General features: G+C 35.2%; 1 protein-coding gene across 1 annotated transcript in view; it reads left to right on the forward strand.

Moving 5' to 3' along the window:
- Window positions 1-15919, forward strand: part of CCSER1 (coiled-coil serine rich protein 1) — a 263393-nt gene that overhangs the window by 235863 nt on the left and 11611 nt on the right. The window contains exon 7 of the mRNA XM_015810064.1: window positions 10859-10942. Within this exon, the coding sequence (XP_015665550.1) occupies window positions 10859-10942 (84 nt within the window). The remainder of the gene's footprint in view (window positions 1-10858; window positions 10943-15919) is intronic.

The raw sequence follows: 15919 nt of genomic DNA on the forward strand, positions 1-15919 counted from the left end.
CACTTTGAGATGGTCAGAGATGGATTCTTGGTAATGTTTTTCACTTATTATGCCAGCACCTGGAATGACTTCCCACTTGTGACTAGATCTAGTCTTCTTAGGCCACCTTCCAAAATATTTTGGAAACCTAGAGGGCCCCTGTTTGTTTTATAATTATGTTTATGGCCATTTTGTATTTTCATGTCTTAATACTGCATTTTATTGTGCACACCAGTGAGAGAGTGGTAGATTGTGATGGTATGAAGATGAAATAAATTATTTATAGGTTTCCCAAGGTAATTGAAAAATAATACAAGATCACAGGCATGCTTAATCAATCAATACAATTGGTCCTCGATTTACAACAGTTTGTTTAATGACTATTCGAAGTTACACAGCATTGAAAAAAGTGATTTATGACTGTTTTTCACACTTACAGCCATTGCAGTATCCCCGTGGCCACATGATCAAAATTCAGACGCTTGACAACTGACTCATATTTATGACAGTTATAGTGTCCCAGGGTCATATGATCCCCTTTTGTGTCCTTCTAACAAGCAAAGTCAATAGGTCAGCCAGATTCACTTAACAACCGGGTTACTAACTTAATAATTGCAGTGATTCACTTGACATCTTTGACAAGAAAGGTTGTAAAATGGGGCAAAATTCACTTAACAAATCTTTCACTTAGCAACAGAAATTTTGGGTTTAATTATGATAGTAAGTTAAGGATTACCTGTAGTAACAGTTACCCAACACATTATGAAACATATTTGGAAAGTTAGTAATTGCTATACAATCAAACAAGTATGTATGGAGTTAGGACTTAGAGAAATCACTGTATCACTCAAGCGCAATAAATTAACCTCTCCAATGCTAAAAATTTCTATTTTTATCATTTAAGAATCAATGAAGGGAAATGGAATGGAATAAAGGACTATGTTTGTTATGACATATATATGGTCAAAAAAGGAGGCCAAGTTAAGTACTATAATGAGAGAAGCATTCATTATGCCTTGTTTCTTTTCTTTGTATGTCTTTTGTGTGTGTGTGTACATCTATCTCTCTGTATGTTCCCTGCTGCATGTGGATGAATGCAACATTTGTTTGCAGAAACAGGATAATTTGACAAGACAAACAGAATTATCCTTCCATAAATTAAAACAAAATTAGTGTTGGGTATATTCTTTTCTTTTTTTTTTATGTAAGCAGTCTGCGTCTCTCAAACAGACAGGTCCTAGGAGTAAATGAGAATTAATTGAGGGGAAAAATTACTAAATAATATGAAGCTGTCACTTCAGCTTTTTAGATCATCATTGTAGATATTAGAGTTGTTGGATGCATACCAATCACTAAAATGGCTTCAGATCATAAATTTTAAGACAGGGAATTGATCATTTACTGTATGTATTGACTCTGTGGATAATGTCACTATGCTCATGGTATACTCTCAAATAGAAGCAACATTATTGTTATTTTAGTCATGCAGATTGATTAATCTTGCTGGATAGTAATTTCCAAGTTTCCAGATGTTTCAGTGAAAGAAGGAAGAAATATTCACCCATAGATGATCTTTATATTTTTGCTAGGCTTGGCTGTGGTATGTTTAGTCATTTGTTGCTGAACAAAGCATCTTGGCCTAGTTTACAGTTAGCACTAAGTAGTAATGGTTAGTTAGATTCAACATCATGGAAGAAAGAAACTCTGCATTCTAGGTCAGTGGCCCCCAACCTTTTGGGCACCAGGGACTGGTTCCGTAAGAGAGGTTTTCCCATGGACTGAGGGAGTCATGGTTTCATGTGCTGCCTGCATCCCACGGATGGGGCTTCTCTGTGTCATGGTTCCAATGCTAAGACCAACAAAATCAGAACTCTGAGGCTAGAGATTTCCTCAAAGAACATGTTTATTGGTTATAAAATATTGGCACGGTCAAAAGTGAAACCAAGTCTGAAATTCCCTCCAAAGAGTTACACTATTACAAAGTCAAACTTCTCACCCCAGTGCTATACAATTAGCTATGTTGCCCAATAGAATAATTTGGTGGGCTTTCTAACAATTCTCTAAGCTAACTGATAGAATGAACTTGGTTCCCATGGGACCCAAAATTGTTTAGACTAGCAAAAAGACTCTGCATCCCATCCTTTTTGTGTGGCAATCTAGAATGAGCAAGATGGCTTCAGCCAGGTTCATTGTAGAGTTGACACTCTGGTTTCTGCAAACCAGTTTCTGACATGCAGCGCCCCGGTGCTGGTCCACAGACCAGGGGTTGGGGACCCCTGTTCTAGGTTATGTATAAATGAGATATACAGATCTTGTTTTCAACTTTATTATTAGGGTGTCAAAATTCTCCTCTGATTTCTCAAAATTAATTGAAACTAGAAACTTAAATGATTCTCTGCGGGAAACTGTTCTAAGAAAGAAGACAAGAGAAATTTGTAAATTAAAGCTAATGCTATACTCCTTATTCAAGTCAATGAGTGCTTATTATAATGTTGTCTAGTATTTCTCAGCAATGATATAATATTTTTCATCAGCATTTGTCTTGGAATGATAATACTCTTATAAAGCTGTAGTAAAAGCTTCCTGAAGATGTTTCTTGGCTGATTTTTGGGTTGTTTTTTGCGTGTCCTGAATTTTGCAACCAGGGCTAGGAGAGAGGAAAAAAAGGTCATCTTAAAAAATAAATGATTAAAATTCAATACTGAATTCAATCTCTTCCCCCAAACCTATCCTTTTATTTGCAAATAATTTTCTGAACTATATGTTGGGCAAGCAATTGTAGATTAAAATAAAATAACATAAAAAGTGATATTTAATAGTATAAATATGAAACCTTCTATTAAAGAAGCCTCTCCTATAAATCAATTAATTGAGTAATGTATAAGCAGTGATAATATACAATATCCTAAAACAGACATATAGAGAGGTACAAAATACTTTTCAGTCTCATTGAATCCCTTTAGGGATGCTACATTAACTCTTTGGTTAATAAAGGCCAATGGGGATGCAATTTGGAAAAAAAAATCAACAAAAGAATTCTCCTTTCATAGACAGAACTAGAAACCTTTGTTTTAAATTGAAATGGAACAGCACTATCTCAGGTCACATGCTAAGACACGCAAACAAGTAAAACAATAACAAGAATGGGATTTCCTTAGAGATCAAAACTGTTTGGTTAATAGAGCTTTCTATTCTGATAAAAAAAAAAACTGTGCCAGTTTTCTAACTGCAATGTTCCAAATTTATCTTACATTCTTGAACTGGTACATCTAGTTATCATTAAATGACTAAATTTATAATAAACAGATTTAATATGACTTCTGAATGTCAATTCTATTTACATAATTATCATTCCATCTTGAAGACAACAGGCCTTCAAAAGAATGACAGTTTATATGACAGCAAGCATGATGCTTTACTTCTACTTAATTTCATGTGTAGAACAAATCTTGTGGGCTGGCAACTTTAATGAATTGAAGAGAAAATATTTCCAAGGCCCCCAAAAAGGAAAAAAGAAAACAGCTGTGTTCCTGTTCAAACTGAACTAATGGACAACAGAAAATGTCATAATGTTTAAAATAAACTTTGAAAGTTCCATAAGGTATAAGATACAATTTGACAATCTTATAGCTTATAGTCAGTCCTAGAGGAGATCAACCCTGACTCTCTTTAGAAGACCAGATCCTGAAGTTGAAACTCAAGTACTTTGGCCACCTAATGAGAAGGAAGGACTCACTGGAGAAGAGCCTAATGCTAGTAAAGATTGAGGGCAATAGAAGAAAGGGACGACAGAGAATGAGGTGGCTGGATGGAGCCACTGAAGCAGTAACCGTGAGCTTAAATGGACTCCAGAAGATGGCAGAGGACAGGAAGGCCTGGAGGAACGCTGTCCATGGGGTCGCGATGGGTCAGACATGACTTCGCAACTAACAACAACAACAACAATAGCTTTCTTTCTTTGTTAACTTCCTCCCCATATTTTGAAAGAACAACACCTGAAATAGTCATGAAAGATTGTAACCAGTTAGTCTCCTCAGGGTGTAAGTGAGGCTTCCCCATCTCTCAGAAATTTTAGTAACAGTCGTTTTGACTAGCCAAGTTTTTAATCTAATACCATTATTATTATTATTATTATTATTATTATTATTATTATTATTATTATTATTATTATTATTATTATTATTATTATTATTATTATTATTATTATTATTATTATGATTATTATTATGATTATTATTATTATTATTATTATTATTATAATATTATAATTATTATTATTATTACTACTACTACTATTATTATTATTATTATTATTATTATTATTATTATTATTATTATTATTATACTCTATATACACATTGTAGGGTTGTGGTAGTGAGGAGTAGAAAAGTTGCTGATTCTTCTTCAGGGTTTATCTTCGGCTAACCTTTCTAGATATTCTGTTAAAGTATGGTCTATTTTTGTTTTAGTAACTTGTAGCTAAATCAATCATCTGAATCAGGATTAAAAAAAATCCTGCAAATTATTGCTCTAACACTTTTTAAAAGAAAGTCCAAATCTGCTTCCATTAGGATATGTGTTTCTTGTAGCACACTGTGCTCTTGGGATATCACAGTTCCTTTTTCATGTGAGGATACTCCAAGGAAATTCTTACCTCCCAGCAACTGAAAATGGATTTATAGAAGATCATTAGCTTAATGTAATTTTTTCATGCACTTAGTCTAAATAGGTTCCCCGGAAGGGGAATTAGGCTTACAGGCAAGCTTGTTCTGTAAGAATGCCAAGAAAGCTGCATGCTTACAACCACCAGCAGTCAAGCTCGCCTTGAGGGGGGCCTTTATTTTACTAGTTCTTCTAATAAGAATATTTAAGAATTCAGCGAAAAAGTAAGAAGGCGTGCCTACCATATTTTAATAAGATAAACTCAGATATTTGCTGATATCTCAGATATCGATTAATGCCATGAAAGCTACAATTTTGGATTAAGAGAGATCAAATTTATGTTGCATAAGAGTTGTCTGTGTCTTTTTGGTAGAAACCTGTAATATTCAGAGAAACCCCTTAAGAAAATCCATATTCTTCGCTCTATGTTGTACAGGGCTTTTATGAGGTATACTTTGTGTGATGTTTGTTATATTTATTTTCTATATTCATAACAAAGACCAAAATAGCTATGGACAATATGGTCGTGGTCTAAAGATTAAGACAATCTTGAATACTTGGGCTCAGCCAGTGGGATTTCTGTTTTGTTTCTTAAATAAGCAAATTCTTCTGGAAAACTGAAAAGAGAAATAAAACCCACCTCTAATGATAGCATGTTGCCAAGAAATGTACATGCATATGTATAGGTCATTGAAGATTTATCTCGAGTGAGTTTTTACCTTCATGTAATCAATGGCTATATTTAGAACATATAAAATCTCTCTCTCTGAAAATAGACAGCCATAATAAACATTCTTCTAAACTTGCTACAGTTTGGGCTCTTGTTGACTTTCTACATTTTCTTTTTCTTTTTCTTGGCACTTTCTTTTAATTAGAAGTATCAGTCTTATAAAAAATAACTCTACTGCGTGTTTGCTAGAAGGAAAAAAAAAGTGGTCATTTTTGCAATTGTTTTTTTTTCCATTTTAACCAGTAGCTTCCAATCTTCTGCCTTTTTAAACATCTGAAACTTTCTCAGCATAGCCACTTTTTTCTATAATATTTTGCAGATAGAGAATTGAATGATTCAATTGATTTCTTCAACAAGTCCTTGTATTTTTTTTCTGAATGGCCAACACTGAAGAACAAGTGTGGAAATTCACAAATGCACACTTTTTGAGGGGTGGGTAAAGCTTCCAGTTACTAATTAAATTTTCCTTTGAAGGGAGTCATTGAAGAGCTAGGAATTATTAGGAATTATTATCTGAGTAAACGTGACCTTCTAAACTTTCAGATGCTATTACTGTCAGCATATGCTATAATTATGGATAGAACAATTCCTGCATCATATCAACACCTTTCCTGTAACGGATTTCTTTCTGAGAATTGTGACTGCTCATTTTGTCCCAGAATCGTTAGAACTGAGAAATTGTTTAATATCAAAAATTATTCAATGTACTTAATAATGTTGGAATGTCCGTCATTTTAATATTCTTCTTGCTTTTAATGTCTTTAGACAGGTTGTCTAATGAATGGTCCACATTTTGTCTGATTACTACTCTGATGTTTTCCAAATGTGTTTGTCGTTGAGTTTGGTATATGAAGCAATTTTGTTCTGTAATAAAACTAATTAAAGTAGGCAGCCATCCACACAACACTCCTTAATGAATTATAATGAACTCATTAATCGAATCACTCTTGCTCAGGAAATCCACTACTAGGACCTATTAAAAGGTATAGAAATATAGAAAGCCTAGAAAAAAATAAGTCAATTAAATATACTTTTCTGTGAATTTTTTAAAAAGTACAATTGAGGAAAACTATTAAATTAAATATTTTATCTGAAAATAAAATGTGAAGGGAATTATTTGCTTTAGGTTGTTTTGAATAACTGAGCAAGAGAAATAATAATTTTTTTATCTTGGTTGATAGTAGTAAATCATTTTAGAGCATTGGATAAACATTAACAGTGTGCATAGATAAATTGAGAATATAAAATGAGATGTAGGAAGGAGATGAAGTTATATCTTTGCTTGCCCAGCTAGTTGTTTAAACAGGCCTTTAGGAAATTAATAATAAGTCTTATGCTATTAACTGTAAAAATAAATAACTTTGCCCTATGCCAGGGGTAGGCAACCTTGGCTCTTTTATGACTCGTGGACTTCAACTCCCAGAATTCCTGAGCCAGCATGGCTGGCTCAGGAATTCTGGGAGTTGAAGTCCACGAGTCATAAAAGAGCCAAGGTTGCCTACCCATGCCCTATGCAGAACAGTTTCTAAACTTGGTGTCTATTGCATAATAATACAAAAATAGTATCTGGATCTCAGTCTTTGTAAATTCAGGATTAACGGTTGAGCAATGATTCCAGAATTCAGTGCTACTTGAATGAAGGAAATATAGGATCTCCAGTCTGCTTGCAGTTGATGCCTGAAATACTTGTTGATTTTTCCTTCGATGGTGGTCTTTCCCTGCAGGACATTAGTTACTGCAGGATATCATGATCTTCCAACAGACCGGAATGGCCAGAAGCCAATTAAAATGAAAGATTTCAAAATGAGTTTGCCATTGCTTCCTTCCCAGGCTAAGAAAGAATGACTGGCCAAAAGCACCCAGCAAGCTTATGCCTAAGACTGACTTGAACTCACAGTCTCCTGTTTTTTAGTCTGGTATCTTAATCACTAAACCAAACTGTCTCCCTCGTATTGAAACAATATAATGCATTAATATATCAATAGCACTTAGGCTTATATACCACTTTACAGCACTCTCTGGGCAGTTTACAATTCAGAAGCATCATTTTGCACATTGCCCCAACAATCTAATTTTACCCACCTTGGAACAATGGAAGCTGAGTCAACCTTGAGCTCCATCAGGATCGAACTCCAGGCTGTGGCAGAGTTTGCCTACAAAATTGTGCTTTAACCACTACACCACCAGGTCTCCTTTATCATATATATATAGTAATATAATAAAGAGGAAGAAAAAAAGAAATTCTGAAGTACATTCTTAATAGGAACAAAGCCATGTGGTTTTAACTTTTGAGACATTCCTCCAGATGTGACTAAGTTTTGGATTAAGGCTTCCTGAAGCCACACCGTGCGTCATCTGATTGCTTCATCTGATTCATCATAGCATCACTACAAAGCCAAATCAGAGGATTTATTTATTAATTAAATAAATATAAAATGGCCATCCACTTTACCAACAGGTGATTCCAGGCAGCTTATGACATTAGATAGAGACAAGAAGCAAAGATTTCCCCTTTCTTCAACACTGCAAAAGACATTAAAGCAGCCATAGCAAGGAGTGGCAATGACATTCTTCAATCCTTGAATTTTTTCAATTTCACAAATGAAGACAAAACTTTGAATGATTCCATATTTGGGAGGGGGGAGTTGGTGCCACCTATAGTATTTTTAAATCTTCTTTCTCCAGATTACTTGCACTTTGTTTAAAAAGCAGCTGGCTTCTTTAGTGGAAGTTTGATTTGTGTCATAGAAGGTTGCAGTGCTGAGGCCTTTTCAGTCATCCTATTTCTGTGGCTAATTTTTAGGAGACAAATTCCTCTGACAAGTTTCTGTAGCAGAATTCATATTTCACAGTGTTTTTTCCCCTCACCTAAATAGGAATCTATGTTCTTATGTCTTTCTTTTCCCCTTTGCTTTAAAAGCTTTCATAACAAATTGCAATGCATTTGACAGTAATGGCGAAGAGACAGCAGGCTCTGAAATTACAACCTGTTCTTCACCTCAGATTTTCTAGTATTTGTTATTTTTCAGTTCTTTCAAAGGTAGACATACATTTTCCTGCTCATCCCAGCTGCTTTTTGATGGAGATGTTGCTAGATTGCAGTCAGTGTCTCGGCTCATATACACACAAGTGTTTCTACACATTTCACTATATTCTTACTCTGTTGTTCAGTGGTGATAGATTATTGGGTGATATGTATCTTAAGTATTTCTTCAGAAAACTAAATGATTTGGCCCTTTTTTTAAAAAAAGAAAGATATATTTCATCAACAGTTTGCAAATCCCATACAGTACAGTTTAGTCAAATGAATATTAGTGTGCATGTTATGTTGTTAATCTCTGAAAAAGTAGTTCAGATTATTTAGCATTCTGTTCTTTATTGTCATGTCTTATTCCATTAAACAGAAGCCGATGTCCTGTTTGCATGAGATTTGCTATAGATCTTTGGATCTCATGGCTCTTTCCGTGAGCCACTCTTTCTGTGAACTTCTCTGAATGCAGAGGACAACATTTATTGGCAGGGGGCTGTTGTGCCAGAAATAACAATTGAGTAACAGTAAAAAAAATCCTTATTCCCACTCCTCTCTTTCATAACTAATTTCTACTAATATCAGAGAGAGAAATGGCTTTAAACAAGTGATTTGGCTTGGCTTGGCTTAGTTTAATGGGAAGTGGCAATACATGATATATCCCTTTCCTTCTGGGGTAATTCAGGACTGGTCTATATCTGGCCTTTGGCATTCGCTGTTTTCTGTCTTATAGTAAATATAAGTGGTATTTGAATATAGGTAGTCCTTGCTTAATGATTACAATGACTGGCAAGTCTGTTGCTAAGTGAGACATCGTGACAGATTTACAACTTCACTATCATCATGGTCATTAAGCAGATTGCTCACAGTTATTAAGCAGGACATCATATGATTGTGTCTTATGGTTTTACTGCTGGCTTCTACATTGACTCTGCTTATTGGAAGCTGACTAAAGCACAAAAATGATGATCATGTGTCTACAGGATTCTGCAATGGTATAAATGCCCACCTCCTGCAAATTGCCTGAAACTTGATTACATGATCATGGGAATGTTACAAGAGGCATACGTAATTGTGGAAACAAGTCTTAAAGTTATTTTTTCAGCACTGACGTAACTTGCTGAAAAGGACAGTTGTTAAGTGAGGTCTATCTGTATTCAAAAGGTATAACTATATTATAAAATGACATAGATTTATGCAAGTTTAACTGCAGTGCCTTTCCATAATAATTTTGGGAATTACAACTTGTTGATGGCATGGAATCTTCTCAGATAGAGGCCTTGCTTATTCCTCTTCAAAAAATACAATTAAGTGGAAATGCATTCTATAAATACGAATAGCAATCACCTTTACCGAGAATGGTTTTTTTGGAAATAGAAGAATTGGGAGCCAGAAGATCCCAAGCTAAGTCCACCACTCCCCATGAATTCTATTGGCTCTAATCTAATGCCAATTTGTCTTGATTATCAGTAGATCAGATTCTTGCATATAGGTAGTATGTAATAAACTTTTAGTGCTTTGAACTCAACTCCTGTTTCTGATCACTTGCACCTGACAAATTCCTTATTTGTCATAAAGCCCAGTGTTTACAGAATTTCAGAATGTTGACATCCTGTATATGTGAGTTAGTTTGCAAATATGACGGGTTCAATTATACGATCAGCAAATCAGCTTGCTTAAAAGAGGGATCTCAGTAGTTCTTTATGAAGGGCAAGAACAGGAAAGATATACCAAAATGTTGAGAGAGGGAGAGAGAAAGAGAGGGAGAGAGAGAGAGAGATCATTTTTGAAATGCAATAATACTTGGAATATGACTTCTTACATTCTTCAGTACATATTATGTACCTGTAAGTTCCTAAATTTCTGGTGATGCATTCCTGCCTTGAAATAAAGCCTGGCATTGGGAAATAAAAAAAGAAATGATACCACTGATGTAGAGGAATGAAGAAACCTGGAAGAGGGTAAAGCTGCCTGCATAGAATCTTAGATCAAAGCACTTTGCTTTGCAAAATATTATGGCAAGTTCCACTTGCAACTTTTTATCGCAGATTTTATTATGTTCCCTGTTAAATAAACTAACAAAACTGCTTTATGTTGATAACTTTCTGGAAAGAGGAGATGACTAGAAAACATTGCAACATTGGCTGTGTAATTAGACACACTCATCCACAGATCACTGCAGGGGCTTAAAAGAATTACACACTGACCAAATGGACTTAACACATAGGGTTCCGTTCACAGTTTGGTTTACATAATATGCTTGTATTTCAGTGGCATTAAGTTACAATATTTGTATTACTAGCAGAATATGTTATTAGAAATATCACACATGAAAAGGGAGCCCCGAGATTCATTACTTGGATGTAATTATTTGGCACAGTGTGACATTGTCTTTTCTTGTGAGGAACAGGGGGGAAAGTGCTAAGCCCTTTGTAACATCTCTTTTGATGTTATTATAGGATATAATGAAAGACGAATGCTTGACTCTGAAACTGCAACTAAAAGAGAAAGATGAACTCATTTCCCAACTTCGTGAAGAGCTGGTAAGTGACAAGCAATGTTTGTTTCTTATTTGGAATTCACTAGACCTGGTAAAGTTATTGGCTGGGGTCAATACACAAACAAACAAACAAACAGACTTTGGCTGTGTGCTTACATTAGAGCCACATTAATCACCTCCTCCTGATTTAGGCAGATTTTGTAACTGGGAACTTGTCAAGCTCTGAAAGGGCAATTTTGCATGTAAGTCAAAGGAGGTAGTTTTAGAAGCCTAAAACGAAAGTTCCCTTTAATCCCTGAGGTAAGACAAACCACAATTTTCTGTGCATTTTACAATGCAGATATTTTGATGGTTACTGATTTACCATTACTGGTGTTTCTATTGTTATAATAATTCAGGAAAGTATTCTCCCCTGCTCCCACTGCAGGAAATACATGAGTATACAGAGTGTAAATTTCAGTAGCTTTTCAGATTTTCATACAACAGTGTACACTTTACACTTGCTGCTAGTAAAACTGTTTAAATGACTGTCTATAAAAATACCGAAATCTGGGACTGAAACAAGAACAGAAACTATAAAACTTTCCTATGTTTCGACCAACTGCTAGGTATATTCCCCTAATTAAGAGAATGTATTGGTACTCCTGTGTAGGTTTATGCTAAATATCAGAGTGGTTTTCAGTATGTGAGAGGATACATTGATTGCTCATTTTAATTTGGAGAGGAATCTTAGTGAATAAAATATAGAAATGAATGAATGAAAGTCTTAATGCATATATGTACATATGTGTGTGTACGTGTATATATACACACACATACATATTAAGTGCAGAAAAGAGGAATAGCTCTTGGGAGGAAACTCTAGAGAAAACTTAATAGAAAACATCCTACTTTCTATTGATTGAGATACCATGTCAGTGGCTAGCAAGGATTATAAAATGTAGCATATTAAATAGAACAATTTATTGTGTCTTTCTTAGTAAACCTCTGGAAAAGTAATGCAAAATGGTATAGAAAATACTTTCTGTAAATATTTGGGAGTTTGATTTTACCTGCATCAGGCTACATCTGGAATGTATTTATTGATGGAGATGTGACACTTAAGAATTTGTTATGATTTTGAAGATAAGTGAATAGTAACTGAGGTTGTCTGCTGAACAGTATCTGTCAAATATAAGCCATGAATTATTAAGTAAAGCAACTACATCAGTGGAAATGAGACTGCCAATCCACTTCATTTATCCAAACTGGACAGTTAATTTTCTTTTGCTTCCCTATGGAACAAATACATAATTAGATCTTGATTTAAAATATTATTGAGTTGGTTATAAGAGTGTTATGCCAATCTATCTTTAACTTATTTTTCTATTGTAACATGTCACAGATTTTTGTCTTAGTAAAAAGAGAAAAAAAGACACTTTTGGTCTCAGTATCTTTTCTACTGTGTGTGTAAGGCTTACAGAGACATATTTCAAGGCATGTTTGGTGCTGAACTTCAAAAACTCTAAATATGTATCTGATACACTAATGACATAGATGAAACTGTCACATTAGGAGAAATTATTGACAAAAGTGAAAAAAGTACAGATGAAGAGTTAGCCAGGACCCATTCTAAATGTATGAATTCATGAGTTGAGTTGATTCAGTTTGAATTTGCACTTCAGTGAGCTGAGCCAATTCAATTCAAATTTGCAATGTGAATCTAAACTCTGATTCAACAGAAAATCTGTGTCCATGTCCAGAAGTTCCTTGACTGTTCTAATCAGTTTGAAGGCATCTGATTCTCTGTGTTGAGTCAATTTGACAGTTTGACAAGATTGATGTCAGTCCTCTGAGGTGCTCCAGTCAAGAAGTACAAATCATGCGAACTAATACTACTTTTATCGTAAAGTTAGAGTAACAGAATCTTACGAGTTTGAAAATCCTTCTTCCCTCCTTTATGTTTATGTTCCAGTAAACTAGGGAGTGTCTCTCCTGACATACTTCCTACCCCTTTTCCATATTTGTGCTATGATATGATGGTTACCTGGTCTGTGGCTTTCCTTCTATCTCCCAGGGATCACGTTTAAAGTACTATTTATTCAGAAATTTTGAACGTTCAGAAGTGTTCACAAACTTTCCAGCACTGTTGTATGTGGTGGTTTGAGATATGTGGACCCATTTGCTTAGTTATTTCTATCTGCCTGAACAGGATAGGAGTTTTGTGTCACAGTTAGTTTCCCCAGAGACATATAAAATATCTTAGACTGGACAAACTGCATTCTCATCATATCTAGGATAATCTGGGTGGATTTCAGAGCCATTTGTGATTATGACCAGTCCTCAAATTCTGGTCATCCCAGTATCCAACAGTCATATGATTATGATCTGGGCACTTGGAAATTGACTAGCACTTACAATGGTTGCCTCATCCCAGGGTTATGTGATCTTGCAACTTTCCTGGCAGCTTTCCTCAACTAAAGTCAACGGGGAAGCTGCCAGAAAACGTCACGAGTTGTTTGGGCAAGTCTTCCCCACCTGCACATCCTTCTTGAGCCTCACTGCACTTGTGTAATGTTTCCCTGCCCTCTCACCCACCTTTCCCATCTGCAGCAGCTACCTCAGCTTCCGCACTCATGTCACACCTTCCCTGCCACACCATTTTGTGTACCTGTCTCATATGGCACCAACTACCCAAAGCCCCTCTGCCTTTCACTGCTCCTCAATGGCCAGACACACACACACCCTCTCCCACCTGCCAGCCAGCCAACCTGCTTGCGAACCATCTGGGACTTGCAAATTCCTGCAAGCTTTCCTATTGATTTTGGTTGTTGAAAGCCAGCAGAAAATGTTCAATTAATCCATGATCCTCATTTAGTGATTGGAATGGGGATTGCAGGAATTACTACTGCCAAGTGATGCCCTCATGTGATATTGTGTGTTACAACCATATCACTTAGCAATGGAAGTTCTAGCCCCAATTGCCATAATAACTAGAGGAGTCCTTAAATGTCTTTTTTTCTAGAGTTATGCAAAATTTATCCTCATGGCAGTAAGCACATATTTTAATAAATTACGATTGCTTATCATATTCTGGAATTGTAACTACTTTAAAAACTTAGTTACATTTCTAATTTGATCCTACAACTCTCTAAATAGTGCTTTATATGTATTTCCAATGGTTTTGTGGGGGTTTTGAACATATATCCCTTATATCTTGTGGCATTTCCAGTATTTATTGCTTTATGATTTATCTCTTTGGGCAATTATTGATAGAGTTGTATACCATCTGTAAAGCAGACTCTTAAAAGTTAGCTTGGTAAATTTTATAGATCTGTTCCACATCTCTGCCCATTGTTGTATTTGGATTAACCAGTAAGGCTTTAAGTTTTTTCACTTTTCAAAAGCAATTTTAATTTCATGCCATAATCTGCCATAATTATTTTGATATGTATCTTGATTATTACCTGTGAAATACAAACCAAGAAATTTCACTGAGTGTATTATCTCACAGCCACATTCTTTCTGCAAGAAGTCTTCTCCTTATGTCAAGTTTATTTTTAATTATTTTTTTAGATATTGATTTTGTATCCAGAGAATTCTCCAAAGCTATGAACTGTTTTCATCAAGTATCTTATTGCCCGTGTTATAGTCATATCACATTGTCTGTATAACATAAGAGCAGATGTTAGTTGCAGCCAGGAAGGGTTTACATAATTTTATCTGCTGTTCGAGTTGCACCCTTTTCTAGATCAGCGGACATTTCAGAGAATTGCTCATCCTGTAGTGACCTTTTAACTGACTACAGCAATGGTCCCTTATTTGGGGCTTCCCTTGAAAACCATGAAGAATCTTCAACTGGACCAGAATGCAGTGGCATGAATAATAATTGGCATGGCTTGGTATGCACATGTAATTTGCAAGCTGCACTGCTTCTCAGTTTGTATCTGAGTGTGATTCAAGGTGCCGATTGTTCCTTATAAAGCCCTAAATGGCATAAGGTCTGGTTACTTGAAGGACTGCCTATCTTCCATGACATCTGCTTGGACGATTTGATTCTGCCTGGTCGTCATACTCAGGGGTCCTTTAATTAAGCAATGTCATCTCTCAAGACCCTGGAAGCAGCACCCTCTGGAACAACATTTCCTCTGAGATCTTACTCTGCTATTGTTTATATGAGCCATGAAGATCTCTCTCTTCAGCTCACCAGGCCTTTGGTGAGGTAGTGAGATCTTTTGCTTCATCGTGCTTGACATTGTTCATTGATATTTTTTTTATGTTTTATTGATATTATTTTAATTTCTGTGTTTGGTTGTTGTGACCATCCAGAACCCTTGCTGAGTTTTTGCATGAAGAGGCTTCTGAGAACTGAGGATAACTAACCAGCTTTAGTTTAACTGTGATGCTTCTAATTTGTGACCAAAACAAATTTTTCATTGAGGATCTGATTTCATTCTACTTAACAAACAAATTCAGTTTTGCATTAATAAAAATACAGAGCCTTTGTCAAGAAAAAAGTTGTTTATAAGAATGAAAACAGACTGTCTTCAAAACTGAAATGAATACTGCTTTTCTATATTCCTTTTTTAAAGACATTAAGAATGAAGTATTATGTAAATACCAAATAAGATTAACAGACACAATGGAGTAGAGATTAAGCTTTTACAGACTGGTGAATTTTTGCTACAATGCCATTGTAAACTTCTGATACTGTGCCTATCTTGTCCAAAGCATATATCTGATTTTTTTTTTACTCCAAAAGTATAATATGTTATTTTTGTGAGTTATTGTTTCTTGATGCCAGCATTACTCCATTGAGTAGAAAATGCATAATTCTTCAAGAATAACATAAAAATAGGGACTTTGGTGTTTATAGTAAGCAGAGGATTTTTGTGGAATGTATTATTTATAAAAGTTTTTCAGCTATTAAACTCTTAAACAGCAGATAAAGAAAATCACAATCGAATTGGACTTCATGCAGAAGATTACACTCATTGAAAATTCCTAAGATGCAGTTTTTTGTTAGGCATCAGGAAAACGT

The sequence above is a fragment of the Protobothrops mucrosquamatus genome, unplaced genomic scaffold, assembly GCF_001527695.2.
Source record: "Protobothrops mucrosquamatus isolate PMUCROS unplaced genomic scaffold, P.Mucros_1.0 scaffold_34, whole genome shotgun sequence".
NCBI classification, from domain to species: domain Eukaryota; kingdom Metazoa; phylum Chordata; class Lepidosauria; order Squamata; family Viperidae; genus Protobothrops; species Protobothrops mucrosquamatus.